The following is an 18,515-nucleotide window of genomic DNA, read 5'->3' as shown; positions in this document are numbered from 1 at the left end:
TGCTCTTAGAAGAATAGAATAGTTTCAAATTTACACATCCAGAGGCTTTTCAAAATTTAGGACACCATCAGCTGAAATCGGTCTTGGACTATGTAACGCTCATCCCAACCATCCCATAAACATGATATCAACGTGCTCCTGCCCACCCCGTGGAGGCAGGTTCTATACACACGCTGCATCATGCATCTGATCTCAATCATATAGGGTAGATTTCAATATTTCCCATTTTTATACATGAAGAAATCAAGTTCAGATTGGTTAAAAATAAATCTCTCCCCAAATCGCAGAACAATTAAGTGGTGGAGGTGGAATTTAAGCCAGGTCTGATTGATTCCGAAGCCCATTCTCTCATCTGAAAATCCTCTCTGGATTTCTCCCCTCTGCACGGCACATTTCTTCACTCACTTTGTTTCCTTATCTTAAATCTGTGATAATCCCGTCCATGCCTCTCCTTGGGACCAATCACTTCTCTGATTTAATTCTAGGGCTCAGCTCTCCACAAAACTTGGGCCTGCAGGCCCAAGGACCTGCAGGAGGACCTGACAGTGTGTTTGAGCTTTATGAGCGAACTTGACTTTCCCTCTTTGCGTGTACTCTACTATAGGGACCTGGTGAGACAGGTGGCAGGGATGGGCCTGAAATCCCCTCAAAGGACCAGGCCAGGGGCATTATTTTTAAGCAAAAGTCCCAAAGCCAGGCTTTCTCAGCGACGTTGAAGTGTTATAGCTATAAAAACATCGTTATTACGGAAATTCCACAGGAAACTCCACACTATTATTGTGAAATTGAAACCCTCTAGTCCCTGAAGCCTCTTTCCATTATTGAGACAATTGTTTTTATTACGGGATTGTGTTTTTGTTTCTGTTTTTAAAGTAAGGAAAGGCGGTTGTTCTGTTTCACAGTCTTCGACGGGGAATCAGACATGAAAGCCCCAACCCCCGCACAGACACCAGGTCTATTTCAAGGTTCTGTGATGGGCTCAGATAACAAACGCCATGCGCCTCCTTCCGACACTTGTTTTTCAAAAGGGGTTGGGTCTGTGATGACCGCCATCACGATGCTGCCACAAATCAAGTTTCCTTCTCTTGGGCCGCTTTAGGTAGCAGGATGGGAGCTTTGAAGAGCCCTGTAGCACAAGCATGTCTCCTTGTTTTCATGTCAGGAACCTGCTCTGAGCATCTGAGATGGGGCAGCAGGTGCTGGAGAGGACTGCAGGACAGCTCCTCCCGGAGTTCACACTCATTCCCCCAGAATCACGCAAACTCCAGAATACAACCTGGATAATTGCATCAAAGGAAAAGCCTAGGGACCCAGATGGGAGGTCAGAGCAGAGGCACTAGGCAAATCTCCTGGGGGTGGAAGGGTTGAGAAAAGGGAGAGCAGATGCTTTCCTGGCAGAAGGAGCAGCCTGTTTGCAAGCCCTGAGGATGGGGCATCTTGGCAAATTGAGAACACGATGGCTCATCCTCATCATTCACTGTTCCTGAGACAGTGAAGAGACCGTGTTAATAAGTGGCCCCTTCATTTTGGGGGCCATTATCCCAGATTTCCATCATGAAGATGTTTTCTAATCTCTCATTTTCCAGACTAATGTGGGCCCAAGAGAGGGAGGCTGCAGCCCCACTCAGAGTGCAGAGTCAGTCTCAGAATCAGGGCCGCTCTACGGGGAAGCTAACCAAATCTCTGCGTTAGGCCCTCCTTCAGTGTCACCCCATCTTCCTAGGGACTGTACCGGGTTCTGCATTTGCAATTTCTTTTCTGTTCTTTTTCTTAAAGAGGATTTCCACATTTGCATGGGGTTCATGCCTCACAAAATCTGGATCCACCCTTTATCAGAACTCAGGACTTCTGGCTTCAAGCCCAACAGCAGGGCTGCCTTCCTACTACTGAGCTAGGTCTGGGCTACATGGGGAAAGAATCCTTTAATTCAGCAAAGCAGCATGTGAGGGAAGTGTCCCCATAGGCTCAGGGGAGGCTCCACTGGGTCAGCCACTCCCTGGCCAGGCACGGCTCCTTCTCATGAGACCTGACTCCTTTCAGTGATCTTGGCCAGCACGAATCACTTTTGGTTTCCATTTCACGCCTACAAATGATTGCTTCTGGCTGCATTATTGTCTGCAGCTCAGCTTCCCCAAAAGAACAATACACTGGAATGCGCAGTTCCATGGTGATAACTGGCTTCTGATTCACTCTTACACGTTCTACTACTGAAGCTATCTTTGGGTTTACTCTATCTGGGCACTTGTGAGCTGCAGAGTCCCCAATATAGGAATTATAAGAGGCAGGGTCTGTACCCCACAAAATGGCCAGTTTGGGCCACCAAACCTGCCGTGCTCGAGTGCTGGGATTTCTTCAGGTTTTTCTGGGGTGCAAGGGGCAGGTGATGACTCTTCCCACGATTACTTATAGACTCTCTAGAATGTGAGCTCCATTAGATGCAGGGAGACTTGGCTTGCTTTTGTTCACATGTTCGGCCCACAGTAGGTGCTCTGAACAATCGCTGAGCAAGTGAATACATGGTAAATCACCCAGAATTGTGAGTGCAGATGCCCAGCCAGCTGGCAGAGCAATAAACCCGATGCCATAGCAAACGGTACTGAACCTGCCCATTTATAAGGTATATTATTTTCCAAAAATGCACCCCAATGTTACCTTGCCTCTAATGCACCCGAATTCCAGCAAACTGCTAAGGCTGTGAAACAAGCAGTTTTGCTGAGCACCAAAAAGTGAATTCACATGTTATCATTCCTTCTCTGGCTGACAGTAAACTGTACTCACATGAACCAAACAGCACGCTTTCCTTTTCAAGACATCACCAGAATTACGCCAGAATTACTTTCAATGTACATATGAAGAAAAGTACTTTTCCTTCCACCCTTACTCCAACATTCCTCTTAAGTAGATCCCCAGCATGGTGCCTTATATTCAACAAGGAAGAAGTGCTTTGCGGAGCTTCAGAGTTAGTCTTTGGGTCCCAGTGGTTCCTCAGAACTCATGTAGCCCAACCAGACAGCCTATCCCAAAATGTGACAGATGGGGACCTGCAAGCCCTAGGCCACGTAATAATAATAATAATAATAATAATAATAATAATAATAATAATGCTTTTATGGTCTCTTATCATTCATGGGGTGCTGCTACCTACTTTCACCTTATCTCAGACAGAAACTGGAATGAAGTATTATTAGCTTCACTTTAAAGATGGGGAAACCAAGGCTAGGATCAGTAGACACAGTGGCAAACCTTGAAGCCAGATCTTGTGACTTCAGCTCAAGGACCTCAGGATCCCCACTTCTCCGAGAAGAACATCAGAGCCAAGGCAGGCTTGGGAATGGGAGTTAGGGCACCGACCTTGGGGTCCCTTCGAGCTCCCTGAGCCACCCTCCCTGAAGAGAGGAGGGTCTGTTTTGCACTGCTGTTCCAAAGCAAGCCGCCTATCTCCAGCCAAGAAGTCTGAGGGAGGGGCTCATGTCAGCTCATCCCCTTCCTGGGGCTGGTCACCTTTCACTTCCCTCTGAAGGAGAACACCTCTTGCCTTTGTTTCCCTAGGACTGGACAGCGACTTCTTGGCCGTACTGAGTGATTACCCATCTCCTGACATCAGCCCGCCCATATTCCGCCGGGGGGAGAAACTGCGAGTGATTTCTGAGTGAGTTGGTTTTCCAAATGTTTCATAATCCCTTAAAATGGGTGAACTCGATTTAAGCAGGAACCGTCAGATTTTAGCAATAGTTGTCCAACTCCACTCGGGCCCTGGTCCAATTATGAGGTGAGAAATTTAACCCGTACAGCAGATCCTTGTGCTTAAACCTTAATACCGCCAGTGCTCTAAAACCTTCAGTGGCTCCATGTTGCCTGGAGGATTAAATTTAAATTCCTTAACTTGACTTTTGAGGCCCTTTTTCGTCCAGCTTCTGCTTCTCATGTTGGTCTCACCTTCCATCCTTCCTAGACCAGTGCAGTATGACCTCAGGCAGGAGGACCCAGGGGTCTGAGAAAGCTTCTGATGAGAAACAAAAAGCATTGCCTTCCATCCTGTTGTCTCTCCATGACTCAAAATGGGCTATGGAACAAATAGAGGGCTCTAAGCTTCCTTTATTTAGGTTCTCATTGATACAGACAGAACTATCTTGGTTATATTGTAGGGTGTAATTCTGCGTAGTGAACATTTATTTTTAAAAAGCCTCTAATTCTGATCCATCAGCTGCGGATCCCCAAAAAATGGGTTAGTGCCAGCATGTGGGAATGGCTCCTGCTTAACCCGGGATGAGGGATATACTTAAAAACCATATTTGCATATGGAGAAATGTGGTCACTGGTGGGTTTTAAAAAAGAAACAGCCTTACGTGCCCGAAGTTAAATCTGATTACTCTGTTCACTCACTCGCTTTGCCACTCACCCATCCACCCTTTCCTATCTGTTCTTGTTCTTCCAGTGAAGGCGGCTGGTGGAAAGCCATTTCCCTTAGCACTGGTCGGGAGAGCTACATCCCTGGGATGTGTGTGGCCAGAGTTTACCATGGGTGAGTACATTTCTGAAGTGGCATCTCTAAAGCATGATACTGATGCTAGGGACATGGAGATTCCAGCCTGGCGTCGTGGAAAGAAAGTCTCAAGAGGGTTATGCTTACTCTCACTCAGTCCACAAGGTTTGCCAAGTGTCACCTTGTCAACCCAAGGTGACACTTGGCAAACCCTTGCCCTGAGACTCGGTTTCCCCATCAGTAAGATAAAGGAGCTGGACCTTTCAGCTCCAGTGCTGTGTTCCTGGCACACAGCAAAAAACAGTCAAGAGCTGTGACCAGTGGAGCACAGCTGCTAAAAGTCAGCCTGTCTGTGTTGCCATCCTGCCTCTGTCACCTGCAGGCTGTGACAGTGGGCAAGCTACTTGACATCTCCTGTCCCAGCTTCCTTTCTTCATCTGTCAAACAGAGATCACGATGCAGAAGGACAGGTACCATAATCGATAGTAAGAACAAAGTGCAGGCTGTAAGGACTGTGAGGTGGGGTAACCTGTGGATAGTTCCTGGAACAATGCCTGGCATTACAGTAAGCACTTGGTACATATTAGCTATACTCTTATCAAACCCTACCCAGAACACCGAGAACACTTATTGCCCAAAATGCTTACTTACCCAACTTGACAAATGGAGAAGTCAAGCAGAAAAGGAGAAATTCTCATCTGCATGGCAGATGAGCAACCAAGTGCACTGCTTTTCCCTGCAGTTGTAGAGACAGGAGGCTCTGGAGCCCAGCACCCCTGGGTTGGCATAGGCAGGGCTCAGTTCCCCGGCTTCCACAGTCGGAGCTCCCCACAAGCTCCCCACCTCCTTGACCCATGATCTCCTCATCTATCAAGCTACCAAAGCCAGAGCTTGTCATAGAGGAAAGAAGAACGGAAAGCATCATTTTTTATTTGGAGGGATTCAGAAATAACCGCTTTATATGCTCACACCTGGCAAAGTAGAGTTATGTGCCTACATAGTTTGCAGAATGTAATTCCAAGCACTTAATTGCAGCATCATGGATTTTTGATCATGAATATCCAAAGTCATTTCTGAGCCTAGGATGATGAAGGGAAACAGCAGTAGGACAGGAGCTGCTATGACAGCCATATTCTGAAATGTCAGTCACGCAACCCTTCCGAGTCAGCTGTGCATCCCTGACCCATCCGCTCCTTTGGCAGACGTGCATCAATGCCTTCATGCAGAAGACGTGGCACTGTGCGCTGCTGGGAGGTTGGGTGGTGAGGAGCCCAGATGAGTAAGAGGTAATCACAGCCCCACGGAGCTTCTGATCTAGCAGAAGAGGTGGTGCAGGAGAATGGTTATGGAATTCGAGGTCCCAGGAAAATGCATTGCAATTCTAGCTTTACTAGTTGCTGACATAGAGCAACTTGGACAAATTACTTACTAAGTCTGACCTTCAGTGTCCTCTTCGGTGAAAGAGACACAATACTACCTGTCTTAAGGGGTTTATATGAGGGTGAGATTTCAATGCCCATAGGGGCACCTGGGTGGCTCAGTCAGTTAGGCATCTGCCTTCAGCTCAGGTCATGATCTCAATAAGCTCAGGTCCTGGGATTGAGGCCCGCATGTCAGGCTCCCTGCTCAGTGGAAAGCCTGCTTCTCTCTCTCCCTCTGCCTCTCTCTCTCTCTCTCTCTCTGCTCATGCTCTCTCTCTCTCTCTCAAATAAATAAATAAAATCTTAAAAAAAAAAGATATTTCAAAGCCCATAATTTGCATTATGCCTATGATTAGTATTCATACATGACTGTCACTATTATTTTTATTGTATTCGTTCCCATGAGTGGAATTTCCTGGAGGGATAGGGAAGGATGAATGTTTGTCGCAGACACTAAAATAATTAATTAATTAATACATTAATATATTGTGCAGAACTAAGGGGGTAGTTAAAATATGAGGCTGAATCATCATCTTAACAACAAAAGTGCTCTCGGAGGCCAGTATATAAATAAACAGTATCTGATTATACGTCTATGGTCTTCTAAGAGTCTCCCAGCCACAGTGCTAAAATGACTCGCTTGCGTGCCTTGGGGTTGCCAAAGGGTACGATGCAGTGAAGCATTGATACTTGCCGCGGCATGTGCTAATTCAGAACTGTGGATTAAAAGCCAGGGGTTACCCCCTGAAATACAGAGACTGTTGAAAGGGAGGTATAATTGCTTCTGAGCACACCCCAGCCAAGTGTTAACAAAGCATTTCCTTCCACGCTGGGATCTGGCTGGGCCGCTCTGCAAAATGAGGAAGTGCCTGTTTCCTTAGAACATAGATTCCTTTGTGCACGGAGCTGCTTTCTAAAGCATATTCAGGAGTGTTGGCTCTTCTATGGAAGGTGAACAGTCTGTTGGACACCACAGTATTACAACTGGACCACAGTATTAGAACTGCCTTTTTTTGTTGTTATTTATTCTTAAGTAATAAAAAGAAAGAAAGAAAAAGAAAAAAGAAACACAGAAACGTGTCAATGCACCGTGCAAGCAATGACAACTTGACAACTTTCTTTAAAATTAGTTGAACAGGAGAAGACAGGACGGAAATATAATGAATGCCAAGGGGGGCTTGTTAGGAAATATGATGAATGCCAAGGGGGGCTTGTTAAGTTGGTGGAATTATGCACCACTGTGTCTGTCTTTCTTGTGTCCGTGTCATCTACTCATTCACAAAAATCAAGGTATCAAGCTTGATAATGTGGACGCAAAGATGAAGCCCAAACAGACAGACACAGTCGCTGCCCTGGTGAGGTGGTGAGGGAGCGACGGGGTCGCTAGGGGTTAAGACAGAGACCTCAAGCAACATGCCACCAGGTACCTTATTGTGGTTTAGAATGCTTCTATGTCATATGATACAGAATGGGCACAGTCCCGCTGGCACTTGAGAGCAAGATGGGAAAGATGTTTTATGCATCATCGTGTCCTCGCTGTCCGATGTAACACCTGGAGTCCAGCAGGCATTCGGGAATTTTAGTTGAAAGATCAAAAGTAGGGAGGAAGGGAGGAAGGAAAGAAGAACCAATTGCCCACCTTTTTTCATATGAACTGGATTTTGTTCTTAATCTCAGTACCACCTGCCTGTTGGGGGAGGGTGAGCTCAGGGTACTCATGCCATCCTTCTATTTCCCAGCTGGCTGTTCGAAGGGCTAGGCAGAGACAAGGCGGAGGAGCTGCTACAGTTGCCAGACACGAAGATGGGGTCTTTCATGATCCGAGAAAGTGAGACAAAGAAAGGTGAGTGGCTTCTGAGTCCCTTTCCGTGCCAGGGTTGAGCTGAGCAGCTTTTGTTCCAGGCTGACTCGTGACACGGGTCATTTTACCTCCTCCCATGACACATGTAAACCCATCTGATCTGGTGAGGTCACTGCAGCCCACCCCCAGCCTCCCAAAAGGCGAGTATCAAAGCTAGGGACCTGGGGTTCCTGGAGGGCTCAATCAGTTAAGCGTCTGCCTTCGGCTCAGGTCATGATGTCAGGGTCCTGGGATGGAGTTCTGTATCAGGCTCCCTGCTCAGTGGGGAGTCTGCTTCTCTCTCTCCCTCTTCCTCTGTGCTCACTCTCTCTCTCAAATAAATAAAATCTTAAAAAAAAAAAAAAAAGGACCTAAAGACAGGGAGCAGGGACCTGGCAGGACAGGGTCATGGCTGGACTCAATGAGTCCCACAGACTCCTGCTGGGAAACGTCCTATCAATGGGGAAGGAAAGCAAATAGCAGGTGTAGGCGGCACTGGGGTGGAATGAACAGGCTTCAGACTCGGCCTGGCCCATGCTCTCAAGCTCTGTGCTGTGGGTGGGACATTTGCTTCTCCGAGGGCAGTGGTCTCATCCGTGGTGCCACTCAAAAATAATCATATTTATAGTGCTCTTGCTACACAGGAGACCTGCGACATTGGTCTCCCCCATGCCCTACAATGAATTCACACAGCTTAGAGAATCAGGTCAGGCAGGTTTACCGTCTTACCTACTCACCGCGATCATTATCGTCATGACTTCCTTACATCTTACACATAAAGAAATTCAGTGAAAACAAAATCGCAGGGCTCTTTGTCACACAGTTCAGAGCCAGGGCTCTGAGATCTGGTTTTGGCTGCATGCATGCCCCTTCCTATAACCTGGGGTTGACAACAGGAAGGTGCTTCGAACAGTATCCAGAACATAGAAGCACTTTAACCCCCAGGAGCAAGACCCTTACCAGAGAGGGCTTTCCCAGACTCATGAAAAGGAACATCATTTTAAAAACAGAAGATCCATTCAGGTTCTTAGCCTGCTTCTTGTATCCTCGATAGCAAAGAAGAGAAAATGTGATTATCTGAGAGTATTTCCCCACATACCTACTAAGGGCCAGTGCGGTTTGGAGCTAGAGCCCTTCATCAAAATGAGCATCAGCCTTACCTTGGAGAAGAAAGGACCAGATATAGGAGATTTAAAAAAAAAAAAAAATCTAAGAACAACTTTTCTCTCAAAAACTTGAATGTGCTAGGGGAAAACAAGATCAAAGCAAAGACCAAACTTCCTGTACACGTCCTGGCAGTCCCCGGAGGCGGGAGACCCAGGCTCACATAGAACTTCTAAGCTGGCATGGCCAAGTGAGGGAAGAACCCAGCTTGAGGAGCCAGAGCTGATCTAAAAATAGAGAATGCTGTCAGGCAGATCTGCAGCCGAGCTGGGGCTGGGGCTGGGGCTGGGGCTGGGCTGGAGGCGGGAGGGTAGCGGGCTCGGCTCCCTTGGGTATGCAAAGTTTTGATAATTTTCCACCTGCCACCTTTGACCTGCTCACCCTACTTCCAGTTCCTGTCAATGTTACAGGAAGACGCATGTTGGGCTTCAGAGGGCAGACTCGGGGCAAGGGTAGGAAGGCCCATCAGCATGCTCGGGGAAGCCTGTTCGGGACAGAGTCAGACCCATCTCCCAGCTGCCTGCCTCCGGCCACAGCACGCAGGGGCCCCGAGCCTCATGGCTCCATCTATAAACTATCTTGTTTCACCATCTAGGGAGTGATTTCACTCCTGGGACCCAGGGGACAGAGCGGGAGGGGCTCTCGAACATGACCTAGGTCTAAGTCTCCCGCTTGCCACTTGGTGGACAACTAGCGTAGGAGAGGACAAGGTCCTTGCCCGAAGTCCTGCTCTTCTTCTTCTTCTTCTTTTTAAAAGATTTTATGTATTTATTCATGAGAGACACAGAGAGAGAGGCAGAGACACAGGCAGAGGGAGAAGCAGGCTCTTCATAGGGAGCTCAACACGGGACTCGATCCCGGGACTCCAGGATCAGGTCCTGAGCCAAAGGCAGATGCTCAACCGCTGAGCCACCCAGGCGTCCCTAGTCCTGCTCTTCCTAACTAACCCTGAATCGCTACCTTCATGGCGCTTAAGGAGAAACAGCACCTTTTACACATTTCTTAGGGATGTCCAGAAAAAGTCTTCCCTGCCACTTTTTTCCAAATTTACAAGAAAACCAAGCATAAGGCAGCACCAAGAAGGAGCAGGGATCGGGAAGTGGTATGACGTGGAGGCTTTCCAGAAAAGCAACCCCCAGAAGCTCACTGAGCAAAGACTAAGCGGGAGCCCCTGAAAATCTGTTTGCAGTTCGACTCATGCAGCAGGGTTGCTAAATGAGTGGTCTCTTGCAGGGTGAGCATGGTCCCCAAAGACGGGGTCCTAGAGGCTGTCCCTCCAAATGCAGGAGGGGTGCCCGTCTGGGTGTTCTGGTTGTCTCCCAAGGCTGAGGAGGCATCTTGGCCGCCGTGGTGGGGGGCCCCCTCCAGCAGGCCGCCCTCAAGAGGCCATGTGGGACGCCTCTGACCTGTCCTCCATCTCTTGCAGGATTTTACTCCCTCTCCGTGAGACACAGGGAGGTGAAGCACTACCGCATCTTCCGCCTGCCTAACAACTGGTATTACATCTCCCCGAGGCTCACCTTCCAGTGCCTGGAGGACCTGGTGAATCACTATTCCGGTAAGAAACACCCCGTGGGGACAGACCAGTGTAGCCCCCTCTGTGCTCACTGCCCCGCGGTGCCTGCGGCTAGGCCGTGCGCGGGTCCCCGGTACCTGCCAGGTGACCCACCTGGCTCTCGCCCCGCTCCCTTACCCCGTTCTTCTCCTGCTAATGCAGACTATAGGTTTCAAGCTAGAACAGGCTGCCTGTGGAGGCTGCATAAGTAAAATGCAACCACACCCTCTTCCTACCTGCAGATGGAAAGAAATAGGATGGCCCGATATTTGCAACCCCAAACAGGTGGCACTTCCTCAAGGGGACCACAGGTTTAGGGGCCGCGGAGGCTTTGTTCTGCAATGCCACTCATTTCCCTTCCTGCCAGTAAAATTCTCCTCTGCCTCCAAGGTGGCAGGAAGCCATGTCCTTGCTACTTGTTAGGAGTCAGGTTGACGGCCTATCCTCCGGGCTCCCATGGGTGCTGGCGTTTCCCCAGAACGGGGTCCCTCTGCCTCGTGACCTGGTGAACCATGTCCTAGTCTGGCATTCCCAAGCACTTTGCTCGTTTGGATATGCTTCCCCGTGGCCCAGGAGGGAGGTCCCTGTTTTCCACACTGGCCAGGATGGGGAGCGCCCTCCAAGATGGCAGCAGCAGAGCAGATTTTGATGGAGGTGACGGGGAAGAGTAGAGTCAGAAGCAGAGATCAGAGTCAGACTGTGACAGGCCTGAATGCCGGCCCAGGAGGTGACATTTTACCCCATGGGAAAGGGAGGGAGAGTTAAAAGTTGGTTCTGGAACCTCTGTTCACACCCCAGATCTTATGGGCAACCTGGGTTGGTTGTTCGCCTTCCCGCCTCATTTTTCTTCTCCATGTAAGGTCCTTATTCCTTGGGGTGCTGTGAGGAATCCTCAGGGTAAGGCAGGGAAAGCACTGAGGGGAGGGCCTGACACGTGAAAGGGGGCTCCTGCTCACTAACATTGGCCTCTGTCCCTCGGCCAGGACCTCTCCTACCTCCTCCCTTCCCCTGCCTACTGGAGGGAGGAAGAAAGAAGCTGCTCTTACTTTGTAGGCGTCTTCCCACTTCCGGGTTCCGGACCTCACACCCCTGGGTGTGCGGCGTTCTATAGGGTGTGCGGTCATAGAGGGCGTTTCTCAGTGAAAGGAGCCCACAGGGGCTGGGTTATCACACCTGGCTGGTAAGAAGGGGACAGGGCATGGGGGAAGCATGGCCTCTTGGGAGACACAGGCCCACACTTGGATCTGGGCTCTCTGAGATCTTAAGAAGAGACCTTGCCTCTCTCAGAGCCTCAGCGCCCCGTTCATGGAAGGTGGTTGGGAACAGCCCCCTTACAGGTGGTTGCAGTGACTGGATGGTTCATGTAATGGAATATGATGTGTCCATCATCACAGCCTGGAGCAGGGCGGATGCAAAATAAGTGATACCAAATGTTACTTCTGTGATACCTGGAAACCTAGCAGCTTTGTTAAAAATGAAAGAGGAAGGGAGTCCTGGAGATAGTCAACTTTTACTGATTATGAGTAAAGGTTGGTTGTGGTATTGGGCTTTTAATAACAATCATCGAGAGGTGAGGAGACCATAAGTTTTGCATAAACAAAAGCAAACATGAAAAGGATGCTGCCCCAGCAAAGATTTTACAGACTGGGAGACCCGCGAGGCTTCCAGGCCAAGAGAACCCAAGGGGCTGGCACCAGTGCAGGAGCAGAGTCTTCCTGAAATAAGTCCCTGGCCACTATGTCAGTTCATGGATCACACTCATCAGTTCACTGCTGCCCGGGGTCTGAAACCCTGAAATGCTTCCTGAGCCCCTGGGGACCCTGGAGTGGAAACAACGTGGCCAATTTTACCTCCTTCCAGATTCTACCTAGAGACAGAGAAGCAGAAAAATTGTGCGCTAAGCAGTCTGAACAGACGCCTTTCTGTTCCAGATGGCTTATATTTATTACCTGGTGCCTTGGGAATGTTCGTTAACATCTCAGAGCCTCAGTTTCTTCATCTATAAAATGGGGATTTTAGTCCGCATGCCTCTTATGAGACCGTTATTAGGACCAAAGGCAAAACCAGGAGTGTAAAGGTCTGGCCCCTAAAGGATACTGCGTATGGTGGTGACTGAGAGGACAGAGTGGGTGGGACACAAGTCCCCAGATATGGCCAGGAAAGCAAAGGGCTGAAAAGGGGGACCCTTGAAGGTAGAGTGGTTGGAAGTCCAGGAGTGTGAGAAGTATGAGCATTCTGGAAAATTCTGTAGAGAGAATGAGGTGAGCATGTCCAGACCCCTGAGGCATGTAGGACCTCTCTGTTTCCCTGTTTCAGTGTCTGGTTCCAAGTCAATGGGGCAGGTTTCATTCATATTTCTGTGACCTTGATCAAGTGACCTGACCCCAGGGTTCCTCCCTGAAGTGGGTGTAACAACACTGGCCACTCGGAGCCAACGGGGCCTCACTGAGAGGCGTTGGGACTAGCTCAGCGCTGCGCTCGGTTTGGGTGCTAGAAAGTCAGTTCTTTGACTCATTGCAGGGAATCCTGCTCACCTTCAGGGTTAACGGCTCACAACACCCTTGCCCGTGCTGTCTTGCTGTCTACTGGCGCTGGTCGCTTCAGCCTGTGTCTGGCTCCATCTCCTCACCTCCTAACCTGGGAGGCCATTTCAATTTCCAGCCCATGACAGGTCATTATTTCAGATGCACATCCAATTAAGCTCCCCTCATTCTCAGGATCCAGTCTCACATTTCTCGGGGAGGGGGGACAGTGTAGGTGGACATTTGAGTTCATGGTGGAAGTCAGATTGGACACCAAGAAACAAGGCATTACTGGCCGCCACACTCTGCTCCTTGGTAGGAACACCCAGAGCTCCATCAATTAGGTTGGAGGTGGAGGTGGCCAGAGGTGTCATGTGTTCCCTAAAACCTGGTGATGGATCAGCCCCAGGACAGGGGGTTCCTTCCTGCTGCAAGCCAGCAGTGTCTCATGTCCTCAGCCATGTCACGTCCCCTGTGCTGGGATCTGCAGCCTGAACTAGGCCATGCAGCTTGTAAGAACATCTGAGCACAGCCAGAACCAAGGCTTTCCCACAACCACGGGAGGTGGAATCTAGAATCTAATGCTCCTGGAGAGATGAGCAATTCTGGAAGCTCAGATAGTCCACACTAGCTGGGGCAGCAGGCAGTGGCTTATTTAATTTTCCTTCTCTTTGTGTGTGAGCATCCAGGCTAGAGAAGAGAGGTTTTTCTTCATTTTTTCCCCATCTGTCCACCTTCTCTTGTTTGCTTTTATATTTGTCTTCTTCCTCCTTTATTTCTGGTGTCTTTTCTTTTTTCTTTTTTTGTTCTGTTTTTACTCCTTCTACCTTCCTGTATTCCCGCCCTCCTGCTCTCTCTTTCTTCCTTCCTGTCTTGGTTCCGAGTGTGTTCTATCTTCCTGTCTTCCTGCACCTGTCTCAGCTGCCTGTGTGGGAGGAAGTGCTGCTCCAAGGACCTGGACCCCGTGTTGATCACAGCGCACTTGACCGAGCCATGCTTGAGCATGAAACCCTTGAGGCTGGGCCTCCTGAGGGTGCTCTGCTAGTTGTTCCCACTTGTTAGCCTGTTCCAGGAAACTGAGGTTCAGAGAGGTTCAAAGGGATTCACTATCAGGGGTGAAGCTGAAATCCAAACCCAAGGGTAGTTGATTCTGGATCCTAATCTTAATGTTCCACCTGCGTTGGGTTAAGTAAAGTGCGTATTCAGGGCACATTAATATTTCTTAAACAACTGGACGTGTGACTCTCCATCCTACCACGCCTCTTTCCTGTCTTGGCCTCAGTTTCCTCATGTGAACAACTGGGGAGCTGTACTGGATGGTGCCTCAGGCCCCGCTGCCCACACTGGCTAGGGCAGCCCGGAGTCACTGACCAGTCGTCTGCTTCCCTCCTTAGAGGTGGCCGATGGCCTCTGCTGTGTGCTGACCACACCCTGCCTCACTCAGAGCACAGCTGCCCCGGCGTTGAGGGCCCCTGACTCACCCGTCACCTTGCGCCAGAAGACCTTCGACTGGAAGAGAGTGCCCAGGTGAGACATCTATGTGTGTATGCGTGTCCTGCATGGACATATGATCCCCAAACCCATGTGTGAGCCTGACAGGCAGGCTAGAGCCAGCCCTATGGAAAGCTAGAGGGGGCAGAGACAATGAGCAGATGCACACCCACAGAATCCCCCTGTCCCCTGGGAGGCAGACCCAGCTCCAGGCCTCATAGTCATTGCATGTTAAGAGATATCTGTAGTTAGGAATTGTTGAGTTACCTTGATCAAACACTCATCCAGACATTCCACTGGCAAATTCAAGGAAAATCAGAAATCCGAATTGCCTGGGAGATGAAAAAAGCTGTTCTTCCTTGTAAATAACATAAAGAAATATTCGTTCAAATTTGCACGTGGAAGTTAGAGCCATTCAAAGAAATGGTGGTTCAGAGAGGTTAAGTGATTTCTCCAAGATCACACAGCCATAAATGTAAGAAGTAGAATTAGAACCGTAAGTTAGAGAACCATAAGTTAACCAGTCTTTTTTTTCCCCCTTTTTTCCTTCTCCCATTTTCTTATTCTCTATCTTTCTATGCCCCTCTCTTCTCTCCCTTCCTCTGTCCCATTCTTCCCATGAACAGACTGCAAGAGGACCCTGAGGGAGCTGGGAACCCACTTGGCGTGGATGAGTCCCTTTTCAGCTATGGCCTTCGGGAAAGCATCGCTTCCTACCTGTCCCTGACCAGCGATGACAACACCTCCTTTGATCGAAAGAAGAAAAGCATGTCCTTGATATACAGCGGGAGCAAGAGGAAGAGCTCCTTCTTCTCATCACCACCATATTTTGAAGACTAGCCTGAGAACAGACACCATCATGTGCACCCAAATTAACAGAGGTTGGAACTGTCACCCGGGATTTGGCAGAGAAGCCTAGTTCCCTGGTCCCTGGAGAACTGCACATCTTCCAGAAGCCAAGAGAAGACATGTGGAGACATGAACTCACATCTTCTCTGTCCACATCATGACAAAGGGAGCCCCTCTCTGGTGTCTGATCAGCAGTGAGACATTACAAAATGTTGAATCATGACATGATGGAGAAACATTTCAGAAGAGCCCTGTGTATGTGTGTATGTTTGTCGTGTTTGTGGGAAAGATAAAGACATTGTCTCACAAGAAAGTGCACAAGATCATTCTCCAAAGAACTGTCCAGAGGGTCACACTCTGAGCTCATCAGAGAGAATTTCGCAAAAAAAAAAAAAAAAAAAAAAAAAAAGCCTGAGAAGATAAGCCGAAAAGCTGTGGCCTGGCTGGTCTAGGTTTGCAAATTGATCCCTCACAATGAACTTTTCTCACCAACCCCTCAAGAGACCTTTGGTATGCAGCTCCTCTCTTTTGAAGGGACCTCAGTGACACTAAATGTTAATCTTCCTTATCTTCCCTGAATCAGGAGATCCTGGTGGCCTGCTGGTGCCAGAGCCACCTGTGCAGGAATCAGGCAGCCTCCCTGCTGCTGCAGAGGGCAAGGCAAAGGGGAGAGAGGGAGGCTGCTTGTGGGAAAATGAGAGGGTAGCTCTGGAGACCTGCAAGCTTTTCTGGTGTCCCCGGCCATGGCTTCATGGCACAGAAAGAGCTTTCTGACATGCTGAGACTCTTGCCAGTAATAAGGCACCAGTTGTTCACTCATGATTGCGGGAATAGGTAACTGTGTTAAGTCCCATGTCAGGTGAAAAATAAGAAAAGGAAAGAAGAGAAAAGGAAGGAAGGAAGGAAGGAAGGAAGGAAGGAAGGAAGGAAGGAAGGAAGGAAAGAAGGAAGGAAGGAAGGAAAAACAGATCAGCAAAGGCAATCACAGTATAGACAGGAAGAAAAATGTACAAACAACTATCGTGAAAGTGGAGTGTAAAGGGAGAAATCAGCTCATGGCTCCAGGGAGACTGGGTCAGTAAGGGTGGCCCGTGAGCTCACGTCTCAGCTGGACCTTCACAGAGGCTAAGTGTGGCTGGATTGAGTAGGTGAGAATGGTTGACTTTTTTGGAAAAAAAAGAAAAAAGCAAATTGATTAAATTCTGAAGAATTAATTCTAAGTCTAAAGAATTAATTCATTAATGTGATTTTTCTGTATCATCAATGTTTTATTCTAAGAAGGGCCTGGCAGCCACATGAAGAAAACTGCTGAGCTCCAGGAAAGAAGGGAGTCAGAGTGGCTTTAAATCTGTCATACTCATTTTAAGAGATGTGAGAGAGAGCACGGCAAAGTTCTAGAAAAGGGAAGTATTTATCTTGAGGCTGCCCATCGGGATCTTGTTAGGAAGGGGGCTGCAGATGCACCCATGACTCATTTTATCCTGTTGGAAAAGGATTCAGGGGGAAAGGGGGGGCCTGTGGAACCCCTCACTGCCTGATATGAGATGTCTGTCTGTTCACCACATGCATTCCGTAGATGTGAGATCACTGTGCTGGTGGTATGTGTATATGCATTTATGTGATTTTCTGTATCATCACACTCTGGTGTGTTTATACAAGAAGACATTTACAGTTTCCCCAAGAATCGCTAAAGGCAGTTTCAAGGGACCAGCCGATGTGTGGGAAATGAATATAACACTGTGGACGCTGACTTCCACCACAAGGCAGGGTAACCTCGCAAATGCCAGATGTTTGTACAATGTCTTATGCATTGTTTTCCGTTGTAACTAGTGTGCTGGGAACTTTTGGGGAGCACTCAGAGGTATTTCTAAGTGGGAAGCATTACCCTTTGCTAAATCATGTATTTATTTCTGATTAAAATATAGCTAATAAATATTTAACCCTTGGAATTCGGGGAGAGCTTTTTGGGTGAGGTGGGTGGGTGGCTCATTCAGAAGCTTTCTTGGCATTTGAATTTTCAGACAAAGCTGGCCCTGGAGAGAGATGAGAGCAAGGAACATCAAGAAGAACTGCACTGGTTAGCAGCCCAGCTTTTTTTTTTTTTTTTTTTTTTTTTTTTAGCAGCCCAGCTTTTCCTTGGAGTGCAGCCTTAAGAAAACTGACTTTTGTGAATTTGGAGGGTGTCTTATGAAACTTGAAGATGGACATGGGGCTGGGGGGTCAGGGGAGAGAACAACTTCTTAATGATTGCTATGAACATCCTACCTCACCTGGATGACTTCTGCCAATCACTTGTGATACCTCTGCTTTCTGTTTTTCCAAGAATTTATTTCTACTCATGTTTTTGTTTTTTTTTTTTTTTTTTTTGACAAATTACATACTAGACTTCGATCCAGGCCCTAGGACTGTAGCAGTGAAAACCAGATGAGGCCTCTGATATCACAGAGCTTGAGATCATAATAAACAAGAAACTTTGTGACGGTGGGGGATGTAGCACAGAAAGTGGCACAGGCTGCTAGACCTGAGCATGACAGGGCAAAGAATCATTTAACTGGATGCTTGCTTAGGAAAGGCCTCCCTTCCAGTGGATACATTTGAGCTCCCATTCTAGCTGAGGCCTGAAAGATGAACAGCCAACAGCCAGGCAAATATCTAGGAGGAAAACCAGAGTCAGTAGAGTTAAGCGAGGCAATTCCTGTGGGCACGGACAAGGCTATCTGAGAAAGAAGAGCCTGGGTGGCTAGGCTGAGTGAGCTGAAGCAAGGGGCAGAGGGCTGCCTGCAGGGAGGCAGTTCCCATGGGGTTCTGGATGGGAGTATAGGGATTTCAGGCCTATTCTAGGAAAAAGATACAACCAAGGGAAGGATCAAATCAGGGAAATGCTATAATTTAATCCACATGTTTTAGAGAGCATGGTAGTTGCTATAAAGAGAACAGACTTTTCAAATTCTGGTGTTGTATTACCTATTTGACACATAGTGAAAATTTGCAAACTCTGAGGCCTAAGAATGCAGAATTTCAAAATAAAGGGATGGAAAGATTTTTGTGCAAAAATTAACAAAGGAAAGGCATTGAATTTTGAGACAAAGTGGAATTTAAGGCAAGAATAAGCTGTCTAAGGGCAAAGAGAGATGTTACAAAAGGAGCAAGACATTAAGAAGATATAATTACCGAACCTGTCTTAATCTAA

General features: G+C 48.2%; 2 protein-coding genes across 9 annotated transcripts in view; one reads left to right on the top strand and one right to left on the bottom strand.

Annotated features, from left to right (window-relative positions):
* SLA (Src like adaptor) overlaps positions 1-17,274 on the top strand; it is an 87,689-nt gene extending 70,415 nt beyond the window's left edge. For 5 of the 7 annotated variants that reach the window (XM_077847315.1, XM_077847314.1, XM_077847318.1 and 2 more), the window contains 6 exons: positions 3,550-3,649; positions 4,436-4,522; positions 7,644-7,747; positions 10,335-10,466; positions 14,380-14,512; positions 15,103-17,274. In XM_077847315.1, the coding sequence (XP_077703441.1) occupies positions 3,550-3,649; positions 4,436-4,522; positions 7,644-7,747; positions 10,335-10,466; positions 14,380-14,512; positions 15,103-15,316 (770 nt within the window). In that variant the 3' untranslated portion in view covers positions 15,317-17,274. The remainder of the gene's footprint in view (positions 1-3,549; positions 3,650-4,435; positions 4,523-7,643; positions 7,748-10,334; positions 10,467-14,379; positions 14,513-15,102) is intronic. The other 2 variants (XM_077847319.1, XM_077847317.1) reach the window with 1 other exon arrangement.
* The window catches only part of TG (thyroglobulin), a 249,030-nt gene that overhangs the window by 77,766 nt on the left and 152,749 nt on the right, over positions 1-18,515 (bottom strand). The window lies entirely within an intron of this gene.

This window comes from Canis aureus, chromosome 14 (assembly GCF_053574225.1).
Source record: "Canis aureus isolate CA01 chromosome 14, VMU_Caureus_v.1.0, whole genome shotgun sequence".
In the NCBI taxonomy this organism is placed as follows: Eukaryota; Metazoa; Chordata; class Mammalia; order Carnivora; family Canidae; genus Canis; species Canis aureus.
This window is presented reverse-complemented; position numbering and strand designations above follow the sequence as displayed.